Source organism: Rana temporaria, chromosome 4 (genome assembly GCF_905171775.1).
Source record: "Rana temporaria chromosome 4, aRanTem1.1, whole genome shotgun sequence".
Lineage (NCBI taxonomy): Eukaryota > Metazoa > Chordata > Amphibia > Anura > Ranidae > Rana > Rana temporaria.
The window spans coordinates 231,726,109-231,748,557 of NC_053492.1; the positions used below are offsets into that span (position 1 = coordinate 231,726,109).

At 40.4% G+C, this 22,449-nt stretch overlaps 1 protein-coding gene across 2 annotated transcripts in view; it reads right to left on the reverse strand.

The window, feature by feature from the left end:
- The window catches only part of IMPG1 (interphotoreceptor matrix proteoglycan 1), a 340,276-nt gene extending 319,703 nt beyond the window's left edge, over positions 1-20,573 (reverse strand). The window contains exon 1 of one of the 2 annotated variants that reach the window (XM_040349990.1): positions 20,140-20,573. In XM_040349990.1, coding sequence (XP_040205924.1) covers positions 20,140-20,206 — 67 coding nt within the window. In that variant the 5' untranslated portion in view covers positions 20,207-20,573. The remainder of the gene's footprint in view (positions 1-20,139) is intronic. The other variant, XM_040349991.1, reaches the window with a different exon arrangement.
- Positions 20,574-22,449: the final 1,876 nt, after the last annotated feature.

Here is a 22,449-nt window from a genome sequence, read left to right on the forward strand (position 1 = left end):
TGATCTCACTGATCTCAAGAAGTTATTCTCACTGCAGTCACCATTGTTTACTTTGAAGCACGTTTTGGAAACTCTTTCACTTGTGCACTATATGGACTTTCTTTGCATTTAATATAATTATTGTATAGTTAATTATTTTTCACTTGCGCCGCACTTTATATTTATTTGGTATCCGGAGATACGCCGTCGTATCTCGTATCTAAATCCGGCCCACAGTGTTTAACAAAGATATCACACATACATTTAAAGTGCTTGTAAACCTCTGACATGAATTAAAAACAAAGTGCATTCTTCTATAGTATGTACTGTACTTCTCATTCCAAAGCACTAATTTCTCTCTGCTGTCTAGTTAATCTGCTATCTGCATGAGTCAATGCTGACAGATCTTCCCAAATCCAAGAGAGAAAAAGGTGACAGGGCTGCTCTAGCACACAGCCTGTGATTCATATGCACAGCTCTGCTGCGGAGGGGGTTGTGCCTATCCTTAAATCATCTCTCAGAGTTCTTCTCACTAAGATATACAGTGTGTGACTTGGGATCTCAGCTCCTGCTGATGGAGAAAAAAATCCTTTGTTCTTCATGTTTTTAAAATGATCTACAGACAAATGGCTGGAGATAAACAGATGCCTTAGGTAGGAGTTTTTTTTTTCTTATATCTCTGTGTTTCACTTGAGGCTAGTCACTTTACTGTGTATAAGTAAGGGTTTCCAACCACTTCTAGGTTTTTTCACACCGGCTTACCGCCCTCTGAAAAGTGATCCACAGTACATTTTTGAATTGCTGAATGACAATTTTGTATTTTTGTATTGGAATTTTACATTGTGTGACAGCACCGCAAATGTGAGCCAAGCATTTGTCTCTTGGTTGTGGTGCAGCCCCATTGATCTCAGGTGCCACCTGTCAAACTCTGTAGTCCTGGTTAAAATTGCAGTGGCCATGAAGCAAAGCATCATAGCTATGATCTGTGAACAGTCTGGCTATGCTGTAATGTTAGAATTCCAGTAGGTGGTAAAAACACAGCTTATCCACCTGTTTTTACTGTCCCACGGCCACCAGTGTGAAAGACCCCCTAAGCTTCCTATACAGCAACATTTGTGTTTAATCATGCACAGAGCCTTGACTTGAATGGTTAAAAACACAACAAAAATTGCACAAATTAGTGCAAATAGATTTTGCTGAAAACAATGTAATTTTTTTTTGTCCATACATTTTGCAACATAGTAAAATGCAATGTAGTCTATGAAAATACAGCTTAATGCCGGACAATGTTTACAATGTAAATCTTATTTAATTACTCACTTTAAATTAAAAAAAATAATTTTGGATAGACGGGGGGAAAACATTCCCGCCTGGATTATATGTGTGATCCCTCATTGGGATAGTCTCCCTCCCTTCCTCTCAGTGAATTCAAAAACAAATGGAAAAATGGAGGAAGTGACCAACCATAGTTCCAAGAAGTTTTAGAAGTGGTCTTTGTCCATGTTGGAGTGATTTTCCATCACTTCCTCTCCTAAAAGGGAGAGAGTGGAAATGTGCCAAATAGGTACCTGGCAAGAAACGTGAGACAGAAGTGCAAACCCCTCCCTGCTCTATCCAAAATAAAATGTAAATAAATTTGGCTAGTATGGCATGGAATTAGTCGAGCAAGCCAATACTGATCTACAACAAAAAATGGCGCATATACTTCAACTAAAATTGCACCATATTTCAGCTGTCTATAAAACCAACTACTGACCCCCTTACCATTTTTGGTTGTCTTTAGAGCCAGACCAGTGAATCTGCATATACATTAGTTCTGCCAGACATTTGTTAACATTTCTAGAAATATTAACAAAGGCTTGTGCAAAAATTCTAGCAATGCCCCCACTGCTATCTCCACCGCCTTCTCTTTTACCTCAGCAAGCGCACATTTGCAACACACATGGATTACTTACCTTATTTACCTGGAGGGTTTCTTTCTTGTATAAACAGAGATCTGAATATGGTTACTAAGTTTAAAAATATTACACATTGGGGTTAATTTACAAAATGAGTAGTGGCTGTTCACCTAGCAAGATGTATGTCCACTTTGCAAAAGTAATATTAGCAAATAGGATGACGGGGGGCTTTTGTTAAATTTAGGTATCCAATCATGTGCAAGGTAAATGGGAAAAAAACTTAAGGCTGGGTTCACACCTCCGATTGATGCGGCTAGCAGCAGGGGTCTGGTGTGTCCCTGTTCTCCATTTCAGGGACGAATCAGGACCGAATTTTTGCCTGAATTCAGCCCTAAAATGGAGCCAAAGATGCACAGTGTTCCTGCGCAAGTTGCAACTGAGATATGTAAACCAGCTCGTAAGAGAGACGGTCACAATCTCCTGTCATGCGAATTGGATGCAGGGAAACCCGCATCCATTTTGCATAGGTGTGAACCCATCCTATGCATCAAGGTAAAAAAACTTCTGTGTGCAGCAGCCCCCAGACCCCCCCCCCCAATATTTACCTGAGCCCCCTCTCGGTCCACCGGTGTCCACGAGAGCCTTACCTTTCCGGGGACTCGCACTCCTGATTGCCATTTTGCACAGCCAGTGAGCCAATCAGGAGACAGAGGGGGTTGGGCCGATCCACGGTTCTGTGTGTGAATGAACACAGCTGTCTGGAGCGTGCCCCTAAGCTACTTGCTATGGAGGCAGGAGGAATCAGCCAGGAGCATCGGAGTGGGACCCGAAAAGAGGAGAATCTGGACTGCTCTGTGCAAAATCACTGCACAGTGCAGGTAAGTATAACATGTTTGCTTTTAAGAAAAAACAAACAAAAAAGAAAACAAGACTTTAATATTACTTTAATTTGTTCTATCACATGATTATGTTTTCAAACTGAACACTGGTTCATCTTATTTGCCAACATTCACTTTGCAGAGTAAACATACACTTTGCAAGGTGACCAGCCATTACTCCTTTAGTAAATAAACCCCCTATGTATTTTAAAAGTACACTTGACAGCAGAGTTTATTATTTATAATATGAAACTACTTTCAGTTATAGTTGTTAAAACTTGAGTTATATTGTTCAAGTTAGTGGAATATAGATTTCAGTGAATTTCCAAACCTTAAAGAACTTAACTCAAGACTTGCCTTTGATGTGTCTCTGATGTTTGGCTATCTCCTGCCGAGGACCGTGGCATTTGCATCTGTCTGACTTTGAACTGTTCCTTGATCACAACTTGTTAAGTGTAAAACTGCGAAAAAGGAAAACTGCTCAAATCTCTTCTTGTTTCCACTATCTCTTTCAATTTTCCTTTCTGTAACCAAGTGTAAGGTGTTTGAAGTCATACTGTATGTTTGTTCATGAGTGAAATATGCAAACATTACATAGCAAATGTAACTTTACTCTCAGCAAACATTTGCACCTAATTTTCCTTTTCTTAAAGGGTCTGTTTATAAATTAATCAGATATAGGTGATGAGATTGAAGAGTTAGACTTTCCATTGCTTGCTTTATAGGTGCAGATTATTCTTGGTTATATTAAGTAAACCCTGAAATATAAATGCATATATTTTGTTCAATGGTAGGTAGCCAATATGTATATCTCAAGTGGATATAGCAGCTGACAAAGATACAGGTGAAACTCGAAAAATGTGAATATTGTGCAAAAGTTCATTTACTGTATTTCACTAATGCAACTTAAAAGGTGAAACTAATATATGAAATAGACTCATTACATGCAACGCAAGCTAGTTCAAGCCGTTATTTGTCATAATTGTGATGATTATGGCTTACAGCTCATGAAAACCCCAAATCCACAATCTCAGAAAATTAGAATATTGTGAAAAGGTGCAATATTCTTGGCTCAAAGTGTCCCACTCTAATCAGCTAATTAAGCCATAACACCTGCAAAGTGTTCCTGAGCCTTTAAATGGCATCTCAGTCTGATTCAGTAGGAATCACAATCATGGGAAAGACTGCTGACCTGACAGTTGTGAAGAAAACCATCATTGACACCCTCCATAAGGAGAGAAATCCTCAAAAGGTAATTGCAAAAGAAGTTGGATGTTCCCAAAGTGCTATATCAAAGCACATTAATAGAAAGTTACGTGGAAGGGAAAAGTGTGGAAGAAAAAGGTGCACAAACAGCAGGGATGACCGCAGCCTGGAGAGGATTGTCAGGAAAAGGCCATTCAAAAGTGGTGGGGACTTTCACACGGAGTGGACTGAGGCTGGAGTCAGTGCATCAAGAGCCACCACACACAGACGGATCATGGACATGTCAAATGTCGTATTCCTCTTGTCAAGCCACTCCTGAACAACAAACAACGTCAGAAGCATCTTATCTGGGTTAAAGAAAAACACACCTGGTCTGTTGATCAGTGGTCCAAAGTCCTCTTTTCTGATGAGAGCAAATTTTGTATCTCATTTGGAAACCAAGGACCCAGAGTATGGAGGAAGAATGGAGAGGCACACACTGCAAGATGCTTGAAGTCCAGTGTGAAGTTTCCACAGTCTGTGTTGATTTGAGGAGCCATGTCATCTGCTAGTGTTGATCCACTGTGCTTCATTAAGTCCAGGGTCACCGCAGCCGTCTACCAGGAGATTTTGGAGTACTTCATGCTTCCTTTCGCAGACAAGCTCTATGCGGATGCTGACTTAATTTTCCAGCAGGACTTGGCACCTGTCCACACTGCCAAAAGCACCAAAACCTGGTTTAATGACCGTGGGAGTACTGTGCTTGATTGGCCAGCAAACTTGCCTGACCTGAACCCCATAGAGAATCTATAGGGCATTGCCAAGAGAAAGATGAGAGACATGAGACCGAACAATGCAGAAGAGCTGAAGGCCGCTATTGAAGCATCCTGGTCTTCCATAAAACCTCAGCAGTGCCACAAGCTGATCACTTCCATGCCACGCCGCATTGAGGCAGTAATTGCTGCAAAGGGGGCCCAAAACCAAGTACTGAGTACATATGCATGCTTATACTTTTCAGAGGTCCGATATTGTTCTATGTACAATCCTTGTTTTATTGATTGCATGTAATATTCTAATTTTCTGAGATTGTGGATTTGGGGTTTTCATGAGCTGTAAGCCATAATCATCACAATTATGACAAATCACGGCTTGAACTATCTTTCTTTGCATGTAATGAGTCTATCTCATATATTAGTTTCCCCTTTTAAGTTGCATTAGTGAAATAAACTGAACTTTTGCACAACATTTTCAATTTTTCGAGTTTCACCTGTATATAGAAGCTGACACGGATCTCCTTAATGAGATACATTTTACTCAGAAAACTATAAATAGTAACCTTTCAGAACTGAGGAGGACACCACAAAGTACATTAAGTGTGTCTTATTTTTATTTGTATTTTTGAAAAGTTACTCATTAAAATGTAAAATGCTAATGGCATGTGTGTATAATTGTCTCTCTAAAAGCAAAAATCTTTCAATTAAAATACAGATGAAATTACTTTACTAAAAAGATATCTAATGTTGGAACACCAATCTAGAGCTAGCTCTATACATAACAATTAGTCCAAATCAAACCAAATCAAACTTAGCATCAATAAGGCAATCTTTAAAATAGTTGACCAGGTCTGTATGTTTGAAATATGACTAACACATTTCAAATTTGGAATTTAGGAAAATTGGATAAATGAATAATTACAGAAATCGACCTAGAGTTTCTCTTTCCATGGGTCCTCATAAATAGTTTCCAGGGGCAAATTTCCAAGCAGAGCACCACACATTAGATAGGAGTGCCAACAAGGGGTCCTCTGCAGTCACTTATACGTTGGCACTTGTTCTCCAATGGGTACAGCCAATTAGATTTTTTAAATGTGGCTATGCTCAATGTGAATTTTGTATAACACTGATAATCAAATCACAACATATTAAACTGACAAAGTCAGCAGCATGTTCCATAGGCTGGCCTTGTTTATAAAAGCAAGTAATTCTCCAGAGTTATGTAATTCCTTGCTTGTGAATAACGGCCATTTCAGGAACTCTAGTGCATGACAACAAGCACCCAAGACATTCAGATATGCTTGTAAACACATATATAAATTTTTAACCTCCCTGGTGGTATGATTATGTCAGATTTTTGATGCTGAAAGCAGTACAATTGTTTTGCATGGAAATGTGGCTTTTTATATTGTAGGCATGTAGGGCCAAATTCCCAAAAACGTAGCCTAACTTAAATTTCAGCAGTTAAGTTACACGGCCTTAAAATTTCTACCTAAGTGCCCGATCCACAAAGCACTTACCTAGAAATTTCAGGCCGTGTAACTTAAGTGCCTCCGTCGCAAGGCGGTCCTCCTCTCCGGGGGGCGATTACAATTTAAACCCACGTGGGTACCTACCGGAGCATGGTGGGACGGTGATGCCTATATAAATGGGATGCAAGGCGCGCTTCCATCATTGCAGTGAGAAGAGGCGACGTGTCAACATCGGAAGAAGGGAGAAGAAGAGAATAGAAGAAGATGACGTCACAGAAGACCGCGCTGGCTGCCTGCTAGTAATTGAGCTAACACACGAAGATAGCAGGCAGCCAGCGCTGAAGGAGAAGGCACCGGACAGCTGGAGAAAAACCGGGGTGCGCCGAGTCAACAGCGGAGAGCGGCGAAGATAGAAGAAGACCCCCGGAGAGTGGAAGAAGAAGCCCCCCCTGGTATTAGAGCTAAAGAAGACAGGGGGGGCCTCCGGAGCAGACTAATAAATGATTTTAAAAACCCTTGTGTTGTGTGTTTAATAACTATCACTTTGCCTCCAGGTGAATGGGTAGGGGTACGATGTACCCCATATCCATTCACTTAGGGTGGGGGACCGGTATCTGGGGGCCCACTTATTTGAGGGGACTCCCAGATTCCGATAAAAGCCCCCGCCCGCAGACCCCGACAACCAACGGCAAGGGTTGTCGGGAAGAGGTCCTGTCCTCATCAACATGGGGACAGGGTGCTCTGGGGTGGGGGGGCCCGCAGTGCGCCCCCCTGCCCCAGAGCACCCAACCCCCCCATGTTGAGGGCATGCGGCCTGGCATGGCTCAGGGGGGGGCGCTCGCTCGTCCCCACTCCCATTCCTGGCCGGCCGGGTAGCGTGCTTTGGATACGGGTCTGGTATGGATTGTAGGGGGACCCCCTACGTCGATTTTTCGGCGTAGGGGGGGTCTCCTTACAACCCATACCAGACCTAAGGGCCTGGTATGCTCCTGGGGGGGAACCCATGCCGGTTTTGATTTTACAAATTGCCGTGGAGTTCTCCCTCAGGAATGCATGCCAAATGCCGTCGCTTGAATGGGCTTTTACATGGTGTGACTAACTTTCCACATTGTAAAACCAGCCCTAGTTTTGCGCAAGCAAATCGGAACTTACGCAGAAATCACAATGCTTAAAAGCTTTGTGGATCTGCTTAAGTCCTCATTTGCATACTCAAAGCGTCATTTCAATGAGAAATGCCCCCAGCGGCGGATGCGGTACTGCATCCTAAGATCTGGCAGTGTAAGTGTCTTTCAGATGTCAGATCTTCTGCCTAACTTTGGAAAAAGCCTTTTGAGGATCGTTTCCAAAGTTAGGCACAGAGATACGCAGGCTGAACAGCAGTTCCGCCTGCGTATCTCTTTTGAGAATTTGGCCCGTAATTCTTAGGAATTAAAATCTGCCTCACTTAAAATCTCACTTAAATCTGTCCAAACAAGAGTCTAGTAGACATCCCGGGTAGGATAAAGTTTGAAACGCAAAAACATAAATTATAATATAATAAATAACTATAAATAATAACAAATAATAATATAATAATAATAATACATTTTGTTCAATACATTCTAGTCAATAATATAATCAAATCAAAAACACTGCAAACAAGGGTGCAATATTACTAGAATTATTAGGCCCAGAAATTTCCAAATGTCCTCTTTGGTCACTGGTTCCCACTTTCTACTTCTTGAAAACTTCCATTGCGTAGCAGCTTGTTGCTATTGGTACCGATTTGTCTCCGTATCTATTTTTCCAATAACCTCATTGGTCAAAAATAGTTGAAGATGACTCCCATTGGAATTCTGCCCAGCACAATATCTCTTACATTTCTCTAAAGGCTTCCAGAAAGGGTACTTTAGGTCGGTAGCAATGCACATGATCAACGCTGCCAGGATGTGTATACCAGTACATTGGCGATCTACATCCCCACCCTCCATGGCTGAATGGGTAGCTCGAATAAACCGTGTCGCTAAGATGGATGAACTTTTCTACACAACTTCAGATAATATTTCTAAATTCACTGCTATATGGGAAGCATGGACAACCTTTAAAAGCTCTCAATCATATACAAAGATCTCCTTAATACTGCAAACTAATATCGCATGGGGGCCTTACTGCCCTTGGTCTAGAACACAGAATCAGACTCACACTGCTGACCTAGCGCTTTGAAGCACTCTGTCCGCTGGACGCTGGAGAGGGTAGCTGGTGACTTTGGTACCCCCTCTCCCCATTAAGCCTAATTTGCTCCCCACCTTTCCCATGCATCTCCTTCCCTTCCTCACCCCCTTCCACTCTCCTCTCCCTAACTTACCTCCCCTCCCCCTAGCCCTCCCCCTTTTTTTTCTCTTTCTCTCTTCTCGCTCTCTCTCTCTCTCTTTTTTCCTTCCTTTCTTTCTTTCTCTCTATGTGTTAACTCTTCTAAGATATGTTCACCCAAACTAACCATTTCATCATTTCATCCAGGAGGATATTTATAGTACAGACTTGCTCAGACATATTATTTTATGTTTTGTCGAAATTTGACTGTACGACTTCTTGTTTGGGCTCATGGAGCCGTTTATACTTATGTTCACTGCAAATCTTTTCAATAAAAGTCTTTATGGAAAAAAAAAATAGTTGAAGATGACAACCCCTTGGCATACCTACAACTTACACTTTCCTACCAGGTGCTCCAGTAAATTGGAATCTTGGGGCGCTGCATGATCCGTACCACAGTCAATAGAGCACTTATCCTCACATCACTGAGCTCAGTCACAGGATCATCGCTGAAATCACTTTCTTTGTCTGATGACGAATTTCCCCACAAATCGCTATCACTCAATTCTGCATGTGATTATGTATCACTGTTTTCTAGCAGGTCATAAACCGCTTTTGTTGTAGAGGCACGCTTTTTGGATGCCATAACCGTTCTCCAGTTTCAAGGCAGAAAGAACATTAGAACTGCAGGCAAAGGCACTGGACAAAGCAATGGGGGTCAAACTGAGGTTAAATGATTTGATACAGTAATGTAATCCAATAAGATTACAATGTATTGTGTGTGTTGTGATTTATACATTTTGAATCTGCCACCGGTTCCACCCCCCTGTGTCGCGATGCACAGGCAGGGAAGGAAAGACGGAACACACAGAGCATCAGGCGGAAGATCCGGACCCTGGACAAAGCGTGAGTACATTGTGGGATCGTGGGGACAAGGTAAGTCATCTCTTCCATTATCCAGCGATGCAGTCCCAAGTGTTGCTCGGGGTTACCGCTAATGGTACTGAAATTTCACCCCGAGCCACACTCAGGAATACCGCAAAGGAGGTTAAAGTTGCTGCAAAGCTTTCTTTCTTGGTCCTGATCACTTCATTCTTTTATGTGAAAGACAGAAAACCATTCAGTGCCACTGTCACTATTGCCAGCAAGTTCAATTACTCATATGAATCATGTGATGATGGGCAGATATATTGCCCAACATGCATTTCTCAAAAAGAGTCAGATGAATGCATAGTCAAGCAAATATAGAGTTGAACAAAAACATAGTCTCACTCTCAATTTAAATCAAAGTTCAGAGCAGGCAGAGTACATTCTGGGTCAATACTATCTGGAGCAGTGGAGGAGATCAGCAAACAAGCGAGTCTATATTTACAATAAAAAAATATATATATAATAGTGCGCTATATTACAATGTGTTGATAAAAAATAATGTGTAAGGCTGCCAACACAACATGGAAAAACTGTAGGACAAAATATAAAGAAAAAATGTGGCGCCAATAAAAACACAAATGCCCTGTAAGGCAATATCAGACTCAACAAAATCAATAAGACTTGAACAGTGAGTACATATGAAGAGATCAAAGGGACTCCCCCACAATCAGGTGAGTACCCGGATCAATAAATCGTGAATAATGAGTGTATCGACTCAAACCACATTCCCAATCAACAGGGAAGTGAAATCCACAATGTAAAAAACTGTGCACATGAATGAAAACAAGTAACTGTGATGTTCATAAAGTGTCAAAGTAAAAAAGAACAATGGTTGTCATGAACCATGAAGTCCCATTTAGTGCATATAAATAATTTGTATGCATAAAGTTTATACAGTCCCAGGGAACATCAATCTTTATGGTAAACGGTGTATTATCTCCAGACAAAATCAGCAGTAGAAATAAATAAGTTGTGCCCTTACCGGATGGAGTAGACCCACATCTCACCATACGGTTGGGGGTCTTCAAGGCTTGCGTAGGCCGATTGCCTTACAGGGGTAACTTTCCAGGCACTCCTAAAGCTCTTTTCCGGTGGGACCTTTCCACTCTGATTAAACCAGGAATCTGGAACTGGTGACAGTGATGATGATATTCCTGGAGGTAGTTGGAGTTCTCAGGGGATCCAGTGTACCAGTATAAATTAAAAAGAAAAGAAAAAACACCTCCTCATCGCATAAAAAATTTATTAAAAATTTCAAAAATAAGGATAAGCTCCCAAAAGTCTCAAATAAGGGATTCTCAATAAACCATTATCACACCAAAAAAGAAAGCAGCACTGCAAAAGCAATCTTAGCATCAAGGCACACACACTTCAGAGAAGGATAAAAGTAGCTGTGCGCAGTGTAGGATGGATATGATCAGATGCCCGACCGGTTTCGTATCAAAATACTTCTACTGGGGTGCATATCTTATTGATTTTGTTGAGTCTGATATTGCCTTACAGGGCATTTGTGTTTTTATTGGCGCCACATTTTTTCTTTATATTTACAATAAAGACTCATGAAACTGTACCCAAGGCTGCAGGCTGAAGGGGATAGCAATATGCCTCAAACTTTAAAAATTGTAATATCCTTATTCTGTTTCTGTTTTCTGTCTACCTCTGGCCAACTTGGCTAAAATAAGCAAGAGACTGTTGGAGCAAGGTGGCACAAAGAATGTTAGAGAATAGAGCAGGGGTGCCCAACCTTTTGAAGAGCGAGGGCCACTTAAGCGACTTAGTAACCGGTCGCGGGCCACAATGAGTGTAGCGGGTGAATTACAGGCTCATTTACACTCTGCATATTGAAAGAGGACACAGACACAGCCCACTCTACTCTATGGGCCCCCTGATCCAATCAGATGGAAGGGACACAAGACCGTTTACATCGCTGCTCCATAGAGATGAATGGAGGGTCAGACCGGTCTCGTGAAAGGGGCCCCAAGGCATCTTTCACACTGATGTGCTGTAGTTTACCTGCACCTTGGGTGCATATCACTGCACCTGCGGCTTTCCTATGGGTAATATACTAATAAAAACTGTGATGTGATGTAATGATGCGCTGAAATCAACCCTCAATGCTGTACAGTGAAAAAAGATGAAGTATAAATTATAATATATTCATAGTCCTAAATATAGGTACTATGTGAGCTGTGACAAAACCTGCCAAAAAGTGCATAAATAAGTGCCAATGTGATAAAAGCAACAATATGCAAATCATAGTCCATTTATCTAAACTAGGTAAGAAATGATGGTGATCTCATGTGATACTGTCATCCTCCCACCCTGCTTCACCCGACCACTTACATATGACACTTTCTTATCCAGAACGACGGCTCATATGAAAAAACAAACGACAAAACAAGACCTCATTGCGCAATATGTAGCGCCAAATAGAGAAACAGCACAACAGCAATACGATCGCACTCACGAATCCTTTGGACAAAACAAACATGCAGCCTCGCTCAGTGTAGCGATCTCCTCATGCGGTGTCCGACACTTTTGATCGCGTCACTCGGCTCCTCCCCCTATGCGTTACGTCACACGTCACGTGACTTAATCATGGGCAGCCATGTGACACAAGTGGCTGAGTTTTATAGCTACAGTATTCTCATTATTGAGGAAAAATGGAGGGGTCATCGGACATCATAGCTTGGCAAAAACATTTCAAAATGGCTGTCCGTAACATCATGGACAAAAAAGCAACATACAAAATGTTTAATATTACAAAATAAACAATAAGATAAAAGACATGGCTGTGTCACATGGCTGCCCATGATTATGTCACGTGACATGTGACGTAACGCGTAGGGGGAGGAGCCGAGTGACGCGATCAAAGGTGTTGGACTCTGCACGAGGAGATCGCTACACTGAGCGAGGCTGCACATTTGTTTTGTCCAAACGATTCGTGAGTACGATTGTATTGCTGTCGTGCTGTTTCTCTATTTGGCGCTACATATTGCGCAATGAGGTCTTGTTTTGTCGTTTGTTTTTCCATATGAGCCATCGTTTTGGATAAGGAAGTGTCGTATGTAAGTGGTCGGGTGAAGCAGGGTGGAAGGAAGACAGTATCACAGGAGATCATTATCTTTTCTTACCTAGTTCAGATGAATGGACTATGATTTGCATATTGTTGCTTTTATCACATTGGCACTTATTTATGCACTTTTTGGCAGGTTTTGTCACAGCTCACTCAGTACCTATATTTAGGTCTATGAATATAATATAATTTATACGTCATCTTTTTTCACTGTACAACATTGAGGGTTGATTTCAGCGCATCATTACATCACATCACAGTTTTTATTAGTATAGTACACTATTTTTATGTATGCAGCTTTAATTATTTGGTTATCTTTGTTGTTGTTTTTCGTTTGTATTTACCACATTAGCGCTCTAGTATCACTTTTTCATTTCCTATGGGTAAGCTGTACTTTGCCGTATAATTTTATTATATCCTGCATGTGTGGTGCACTTTCTGAAACTGGACCAAACCCACAGGTGAAGAACAGAAGTCTATGGCTCAATACAGGTAACCCACAGGTTCGCCACGTGTTAGAATGCTGTTTATACAGACATAAATGCAACAACAATTCCTTCCTATTATACTATGATTAGTGCAGTGCAAACCTCCATATGATAAACCAAATGTCATAGAACACTGCAAGTAAATTATAATATACCGTTAGACTGTGTATTAATAGCCCAAATCAATAAGACATGTACTGTATATAACAGCACATAAATTGCATAAATAAGTTATAAAACCAAAATATAACTAAAAATATACCAAAATCAATCATAAATGCATATCATATGTCAATGCATGCATAAAGTCTAAAAAGAAAAAAGAGAAAATCCATAGTCCTCCCTAGATAGCGCAATGATGTCACTGTGCTCAGTCCCTTGACGCTTTTTGCCATGCCCACGTGGCTTCTTTTTTTCCCTTCTGAAGCAGCCATATGGGCATGGTGAAATGTGTCAAGGGCCAGAGCATATTGATGACATTGCCCTATGCAGGAAACCTGACTATCGAACTGGTATATGGAGGTGGGAGTCTGAGGCATTTTAAAACTACGTGCAATTGACTGCCATTAAGCGCTTGAAGTTGTGCACTGCTTTCTTGTGTAAACCTTTTTTTAACTTTATTGCTCTATATGCTCTATATTGCCTTCAGTAAACGAGCCTGGTTATGCCCCTTATCCTATGGGAGAAGCTTGTGGATCATTGCTGAAGTATTTGATTATTCAGTTACTGGGGACAACTGCTTTATTTAACGTTTAGTGAAAGGGAAAGGTCCAAGTTTGCAGGTGAGTGTGGAGAGCTAATGGCGATGGGACCCTCTCCTTATCAGGACACAATAATGGATTACTAAATTATTATTGCTCAAGTTTTACCTTATTTTCGCTTCCTTTCACTGTTTTTCTTTATGAGCTTGCTCTATGTTTTTTTTTCTTTTTTTTATGGACTTTATGCATGCATTGACATATATTATACGTTTATGATTCATCTTGGTATATTTTTTCCCTTGCACCCCTTTCCTCTCTCCCCCCCTCTTTACCCCTCCCCCTTTTCCTGTCTTCCCCCTTCCTCCTTTTTTCCTTTTCCCCTTTCTAGTTCTCCCTTACCCTCCTTCCTGGTTTCCCTTCCCTCTTTTCCCCTCCCCCTCTCCCTTCTCCCTGGCGTTGCTCCCCGTCCCCCCCCTTTCTCCCCCCCTTCCTATGGTAGCTTTTTACTCCATTGGTATTATCCCCCCTCATTTTACCTTACTTCATTTTATAGAGATCCACCCACACTCCCCCTAGTCCGCCTGGGGGGTATTTTTGATGGCGACCACGGTTCGCACACTATCTGTCATTCATTGGGTAAGCTACCCATTTTATCTATGTATTACATGCTGTAACCTTTCTGAATTATTGTCTTTATATGTTCTTATTGTATTATCTGCCTTATAGATTAGCTCTCCTGAGGAAGTGGGTTACCGTGAAACTAGTCGAGACCTTGACCAATCTATCCATTGACAATCACGGATGTCTCTTGGGTGATCCTCGAGCGTCTGTTTTTTTCATTTTAACTTATGTCATTTGTATACTTGTCGTTTATTTTTCAATAAACTATTTTTTATTATACTGTATTCTGTTATTATCGGTACCGAGATAGTCCATCAATTTCCTGGGTGGGTACAACACAGGGTGAGTCTCAGCAACTATTTCCCTTGTCCCCACCTCTCCTTATTCTGCTTTGGAATATTACAGTTATCGTTTGGGTTTATCATATATTTATGCAACTCATGTTATATACTATCTATTATGTTATATACATCTTATTAATTTGGGCTATTGATACAGAGGGGGCGCAGCTCTGCGAAGAAACCAATCAGCTTCTAGGTTTTATTGCCAAAGGTCAAGCGAATAAGCTGAAGTTAGAAGCTGATTGGCTACCATGCACCAGATTTTGCACTCTCCAGTTTTAGACCCCTTTCACACTGGGGTGTTTTTCAGGCACTGTTGTCTAAAAATAGCGCATGAAAAGTGCCTGAAAAACGCCCCCCATGCAGTCTCAGTGTGAAAGCCCTGAAGCCTTGCAAACAGCATCTTTGGAGCAGTAAAGGAGCGGTGTGTACACCGATCTTCCACCGCTCCTGCCCATTGAAATAAATGGGCAGTGTAGCTGAAACACCAGCAAAGTGCTTTGCGGGTGGTTTTAACCATTTTTCAGCCACTAGCGGTGGTTAAAAACGCCCCGCTAGAGGCAAAAACCTCTGCAAAAACTACGGAAAAGTGCCGTAAAGCGCCGCCCCCGCTGCAGTGTGAAAGGGCTTTTAGTAAATCTAACCTAATTCCTATCAGTATATTATTATTTACATGTGTTGCTTTATGACATTTGGTTTATCATATGGTGCTTTGCGCTGCTATTTCTTTTATCGTATTTTTGGTTGATTTGTGGCGAATAAACAAACAGTGGCATCAGCAAGCAGCCTGTATATTTCCTTTAAAGGTAGCACAGAGGACTTATTTTGCTTTGTGTAGGTAGTAGTACAATATTCAATGCTTGTATACAACAAAAACAAAAAGGAAAGACGTGGTACTATATTTCAAAGTCCAGAATCACTGAATCACTCTCAGTCAATCAGAATTATATAATTTCAATAAATCCAGCAAAATAAAAGAATGCACTTTACAATCATAACAAACGTTGTTTTAATAATCGCTAAGCAAAAATGGTTAAAAGCTTATCACAAATCTACTCCATTCTCCACTCAAAATAGTTTTGACTATCAACTCTAGCAAAAAAAAGGCTGTACAGTATATCATCATATGACTTTAAACCTCAGGGATTGCACAACTAAATAAATCAGTTGAATTCACATTTTTCTGTTTTGTATCCAATAGAGATTTTAATAGAACAGCAGAATAGTAACGAAAACCATGTGAGAAACACTGAAATTTCCATTTCTGTGCTCTCTTGAAGTTGCCTGGCAGTCACACTGACCCTCTTGCTTTAGTACTTTTTGCTTCTGACAACAAGTATTCAGATGATCACTTTTCAATTACTTTTATGATCTGCATTTGTTTCCAGGTAATTCTTCTCGAAAGCACAGATGCCAGTGGCACATAACAGCTGGTAGCATTTTTAGGCAGATGTCAGAAAATGTACCGTATATACTCGAGTATAAGCCGACCCAAGTATAAGCCAAGGACCTAATTTTACCACAAAAAAATGGGAAAACTTATTGACTCGAGTATAAGCCTAGGGTGAGAATGCAGCAGCTACTGTAAGCGGAAAAGAGGGTCAACAATGCCCATTTGCACGCCTCACTGTGCCCATCTGCAACCTCACTGTGCCCATTTGAAACCTCACTGTGCCCATTGCAGTGTCACTGTGCCATGCCTCACTGTTCCCATTGCAGTCTCACTGTGCCATACCTCACTGTGCCATACCTCACTGTGCCCATTGCAGTCTCACTTTGCCCGACTACCTGAATTCTTGGCAGACGTCCATTTTTTAAACGTTGAGGTTTCCTCCTAACGTTTCATTTCGTGATAGGCATTTGACATTGTGTTCCGCCTATCGTGGAGGTCCTCTCATCCTCGGACTCAGTTTCCCAGCAGACACTGTGTTCAGTGTTCCGCCAATCACAGACATTCTTTCATCCTCAAACAAGAGGACGTGCGTGATTGGCGGAACACTGAACACAGTGTCTGCTGGGAAACTGTCCGAGGATAAGAGGACCTCTGTGATAGGCATCACGGAACGGAACGCCAGGAGGAAACCGCTACTTTTTAAAAAATGGACGCCTGTCAAGAATTCAGGTACACTGATTTGAGTATAAGCTGAGGGGGGTATTTTTAGCCCTAAAAAGGGCTGAAAACTCGGCTTATACTCGAGTATATACGCTACCCCCGTTTTTTTCTCATGATGATTTTACTTTAAAGCCCAACTTAAGTTTCTTGTTTTTCACATTTAGGCCTCATACACAGAATGTTTTTACAGCTGCTCTAGGGGCATCTAGCATTTTTTTTCTGCCTCTAAATGCCCCTCCATGTTAGCCTAGGTGTCCATGCATACCTAGGCTTTTAGCAGAGTTCAGTGGCAGGAGCTTTAAGAGGCTTTTAGAGGCAGAAAAAAAAAGCACTGCAAGTGCGTCCAGGAGCAGCAGAGTTTGGGCAGAAAAAACTTTTGACTCTACTAAAAGCTGCTAAAAGTGCTTGGACATTAATTTATTTTTTTCTGGCCAATGAAATTAATTAAAGGAGTTGTAAAGGAGTTGCTGAAATGACTGTTTACAGGGTATAGAGACATAATAGTTAATTGATTACTTTTAAAAATGATTAAAAATAGATAAAAATCAATCATATAATGTACCTGTAGTTTCTAGTTTCGTTTTTGTATGTTGTTTCCTGCCTGTGCTGTACAGAGCCACAGAGCCAATACAGGGCAGTGATGGTTTGGAAAACTAAACTGATTGGTGCTGTGGGGTTTTAAACACACAGTAATTACACCTCCTTGATTAGTGACCACAGAGAGAAAGCTCCCAGGACTGTGGTTATTAGGAAACAGACAACCAGGAAGTGTGGATATCAGAGAAGAATTACAGCAACGTGAGAGCAAAAACGAACGAGGACATAAAAACAGCACTGCATTACGGTAAAGGAAGCTATTAAGATAAAAAAAATCCTTTACAAACCCCTTAATGCCCAAGAGTTTGATGCCTGTAAAAGCTCCTAAAAGCTTGTAAAAGCTTTATACACTTTTACAAGCGTCTGCAAAAATGCTGCTGGCTTCTAGGAGAGTTAAAAAAAAATCTTGTGTGCATGAGACCAAAGTGATGGTAGTAATACCACTTCTAAATGTATCACTTCCTGCTGCATCAGAGATTCAGTGGGCGCATTTAGCTTGGCTATTTACCAATCACAAAAAGGCAAAATTCAGACCAAATTCAGGTTTCAGTCTAAACCCAAAGCTCATCCCTAGTCCTCACACCCTTGTACTATAGTCCTGTAATAAAAATTGGCTTATTTATAACACATAGCGTTACATAATATATGATTTATATTACTTAAAGTGGTTCTAAAGTCATAAGGTTTTTACTGTAATGCATAGAATGCATTACAGTAAAAACCTTATGACTTTAGAACCACTTTAAATATCTGTTTCTCCCCCACCTATCCTAAACACTTACCAGAGCCCTGTATCAATCCTGTTTCTCCCCCCTCCTATCCTAAATACTTACTTGAGTCCTTGTATCAATCCAGAGATGTGCTTGTTTGCAGGTCTTCTCACCTCTCTGCACTCTCACAGGCTTGGTTGAGAACAGCGGGAGCCATTGGCTCTTGCCACTGTTATTTTAAAACTAGTCAGGAGGGTTGGGGGCAGAGCTGAGGCATGCAGTGTGTGTTAATGGATACAAACAGCCCAGGTAGGGAGCAATTAAGCCCCCACGTGTGCCACCATAGGAAGCGGCACACACAGAATTTGAGGTGTCTAGATTGCTGGCAGGAGACTTCAGAAGAGGAGGTTCAGGGTTTCTCTGTGCAATACAATTGCACAGAGCAGGTAGTTATAACATATTTTTTTTTTAGGAAAACATTTAATTTTACAACCAATTTAACTGTAGTTTGAAAGTCAGAATTAGCTTTATCATGTTGAAAGATAACAGTATCTTTGTGTTTACAATGTAAATTGTCTTTTAGCTGACACTTGATCATTCAAGAGGGTCAAGATTAAAATAAATCTAGATGATACTTTATAAAAATGAAACAATAAACACTGGGCCGGATTCAGATACATTGCAGTATCTGTCAGCGCGGCGTAACGTATCTCATATACAGTACGCCGCTGTAACTTAGGGCACAAGTTCCGTATGCAGAAAGAACTTGCGCCCTTAGTTACGGCGGCGTAACGTATGTGTGTCGGCGTAAGCCCGCCTAATTCAAATGGGGATGATGTGGGCGTGTTTTATGTAAATTCACTGTGACCCCACGTTTGTGAAAAAATCCCAATGCGCATGCTCGAAATTACGCCGCAAGTCGTCATTGCTTTAGACGTGAACGGAACTTACGTACAGCCCTATTCGCGAACGACTTACGCAAACGATGTAAAATTTTCAAAACTCGACGCGGGAACGACGTCCATACTTAACATTAGCTACGCCTCATATAGCAGGGGTAACTTTACGCCGGAAAAAGCCTAACGTAAACGACGTAAAAAGATGTGCCGGACGCACGTTTCTGAATCGACGTATCTACCTAATTAGCATATTAATCGCGTAACTATACGGAAGCGCCACCTAGCGGCCAGCGTAAATATGCAGCCTAAGATACGATGGTGTAAGACACTTACGCCGGTCGAATCTTAGGGAAATCTATGCGTAACTGATTCTCTGAATCAGTCGCATAGTTACGACCACGCACACTCAGAGATACGACGGCGTCGTATCTCCTTTCTGAATCTGGCCCCTTGTATTAAAAGTACATCCTAGGTACTATATGTGTCTTTCTGTGTTAATAAGGTTTGTTTATTAAACGCAAATAGGCTTTCACTTTGCAAGGAATTTTCATCTACTAACTTCCTTCATCCGGTCTTGTGCAGGCAAAACATTTTTTTTTTTTTAACTCTTTCTTGCACCTGATTGGGGAATACTTTGCTAAGTGAATTTTTATTGCATTCACTAAGCTAACAGAAAATTCCCTTGCAAAGTAAACAGCCTATTTACCTTTATTAAATTAATCTTTAATACATCATGTAACCTTTTAATGCAATGCGTATATCTCCAGAAACAGTTTTCTGCTTCATAAAAATGTCTTTGTCGTTAAACAAGTTCACAGGGAATTAAAGGAAATAAAAAGAAAATATATTGAACCTAATTGCAAGTTGGAAAAAACACAAGGTTGTTGACCTGGCAAAACATTATCAAGTCACTTATAGTATAAATCTTTAGTATTTGACATTTTAACTACAGTACAAGATATATTATGGGGCCTGTATTACAGAACATAACACATTTTGACAAACTAGTGCAGTTATTTTTGTGACAAGAGTAGAAATATATATATAGCAGGTGATTAATACTAGCCAAGTGTATCACAACTGTAATTGTACATTTCAACAATTTTAATATTAAAATGTAATATGGCTAAAAATAACAAAGCAAATCACATAATATCTCCAGCTCCTACATTTGGGTACAGTCACTTACCTTCGCTGTTATGATCTTGGACACATATAAAGATAATGACAAAAAATAATCCAGTCCTACAGTTCATTTTGGGTTTTGGATGCTGTGAATTATTGATGCGTAGGTGAAAATGTCTTCCAGTCTTGCAATTAAAAATGAATGCTGCCTGTCTCTATAGTTGCATAAAAAAATGGTGACTGGAAATATGGTTTGTCATGCCAATTTATGAATTGTTAAAGTCTTTGTGGTGGTTCTTCTTTAATTGTTCAGTTGTAATAGCAGCTAGAATGACAACTTTACAAAATAGTGTGTGTCTTGTATAATCTATTTATCTACTACTCAGACATAATCCTCCTTGTGGGACAGCTGGAAGGGTTGTCTGCATCTAATTAACCTGCTGCACTGACATGTGTTATTCGTAATCAAAAAACACAAGTTAATGGTTAAAGGCCAAACTAAGCTTTCATGTACCCTCTGTCAATTTCTCCAAACAGGATATACAGTTGTCTAAGTGTATGACCATGGCAGAATAACATTCCCTAATGACATTATATCAGAATATGATTACAGTAAAGTATTAACTCCATGTCTATTCCCAGAGATGACAGGTTGCCCTAACCAAGAACTTATGTTGCTTAACTGCTTAGATTAAATCTAATTTGAGAAAATGTAATCAGGTTTAACAACCCTGTGTTGTCGGTAATAAGGTTTAGGAGTCTTTAGGTAAACAACATTTTATTTAAAAATGTATTTCTGTGAATTGGCTTATGATGTAACACAGCAGGGGTCAAAAAGTTAACATTAATTCAAATACCTACAGGTATTGTTCATCTGTGTTATGCGTACAGTATATTTTAGTCATTTAGAATCTACAACTGGACTTCAGGCCATCCAAGTGATCAAATAAATGTGTCTTGTTAAGTATAATATAAATGAAAATATTATAAAAAAAAAAAGTTTAAGAATATCTTCAAAGGCTTGTCTTTTACTGCTTTTGAGCGTGATTAATTAATTGAGGTGTTTAATCACATGGCTATAAAATAAGGAAAAACTATAAATTATTATAGCTTCACACTTTCATGTCTGAGAAATCAAGGCACGGTCACCACCCTGGATTCTCTGTGAACTGTTTTACTTTCCAAAAGATGTGTTATTCTTTTAAATTACTCTTGACATCAAAACATGCCTACCCAACAACATAGCCAGGGTTCTGACCTCACTTCTCCCTACTACAGTTAAAAGCAGAGAAGCAGCAGTACAATGGCAAAGTATTTGCTTTGTCTTATCTGAAGGTTCTATGTGTTATGTTCACAGCCCGACCTAAGCCTCGTACACACAATCGGATTTCCGCAGACAAAGTGGAGGACTTTTTTATCCAAAGGGCGTTGGCCATGAATTTGTCTTGCATACAAATGGAACACAATTGTCGGCCAACAAAAACGACAACTTTTTCAGTTGTGTTTGGTGAGCATTGCTTCCGAGCATGCGTGTTTGTACTTTGGACTTTTGTCCAAAGGACTTGTGTACACACGATCGCAAAATCCGACAACAGACCATTGTTCGTGGAAAATTTTAAAGCCTGCCATCCAACATTTGTCCACAGAAAATCCAACAACAATTGTCCGATGGTGAGTACAAACAGTAGGATTTTCCGCCAACAGGCTGTCATCACACAATTCCCGTCGGAAAATTCGATTGTGTGTACGAGGCTTTAGGATTGTAAACTCTTGACAATTTGTACCCCATGATTTCCAATAAGTCCCTTAGTTCTACTGTAAAGAGATTTACAAAAATGTATTAACATACATACTTATATCACATATACATTAAGGATTTTAATGGATACATAAATGACTAATATACCACTACCGATCAAAAGTTTTAGAACACACCCGTTATTCCAGTTTGTAAACAGTTCAAGTCCAGTGAATAACCTGAAATGGTACAAAGATAAGCAGTAACTTTTCAGAGGTTAAAAAATAAGTTTAGGTTAAGAAAAGCTGAGAAATAATGAACATTTTAGAGTATTACATATAGGCCTTTTTCAGGGAACATGTAATGGGTTAATAACTCACAGTTGCTCTGCAGCCATGTAAGTAAATTAAGCCTTGAGCCTAGGTTCACACTGACAACGGGAATAAAATTGCGCAAGTTCAGCTGCACAATTTCATTCCCGCATTTCAGTTCTGACTTCGGGAGTGATTTCAGATACATATGTGTGTTTCTGCATAGATGTTTGTAGAAATCACACCCTGAGGTCACCAAAAGTGGTACAGAAACTACTTTTGGGAAAATTTGGACAGTGCCATTGCCAGCAATTGCTGCTGACTT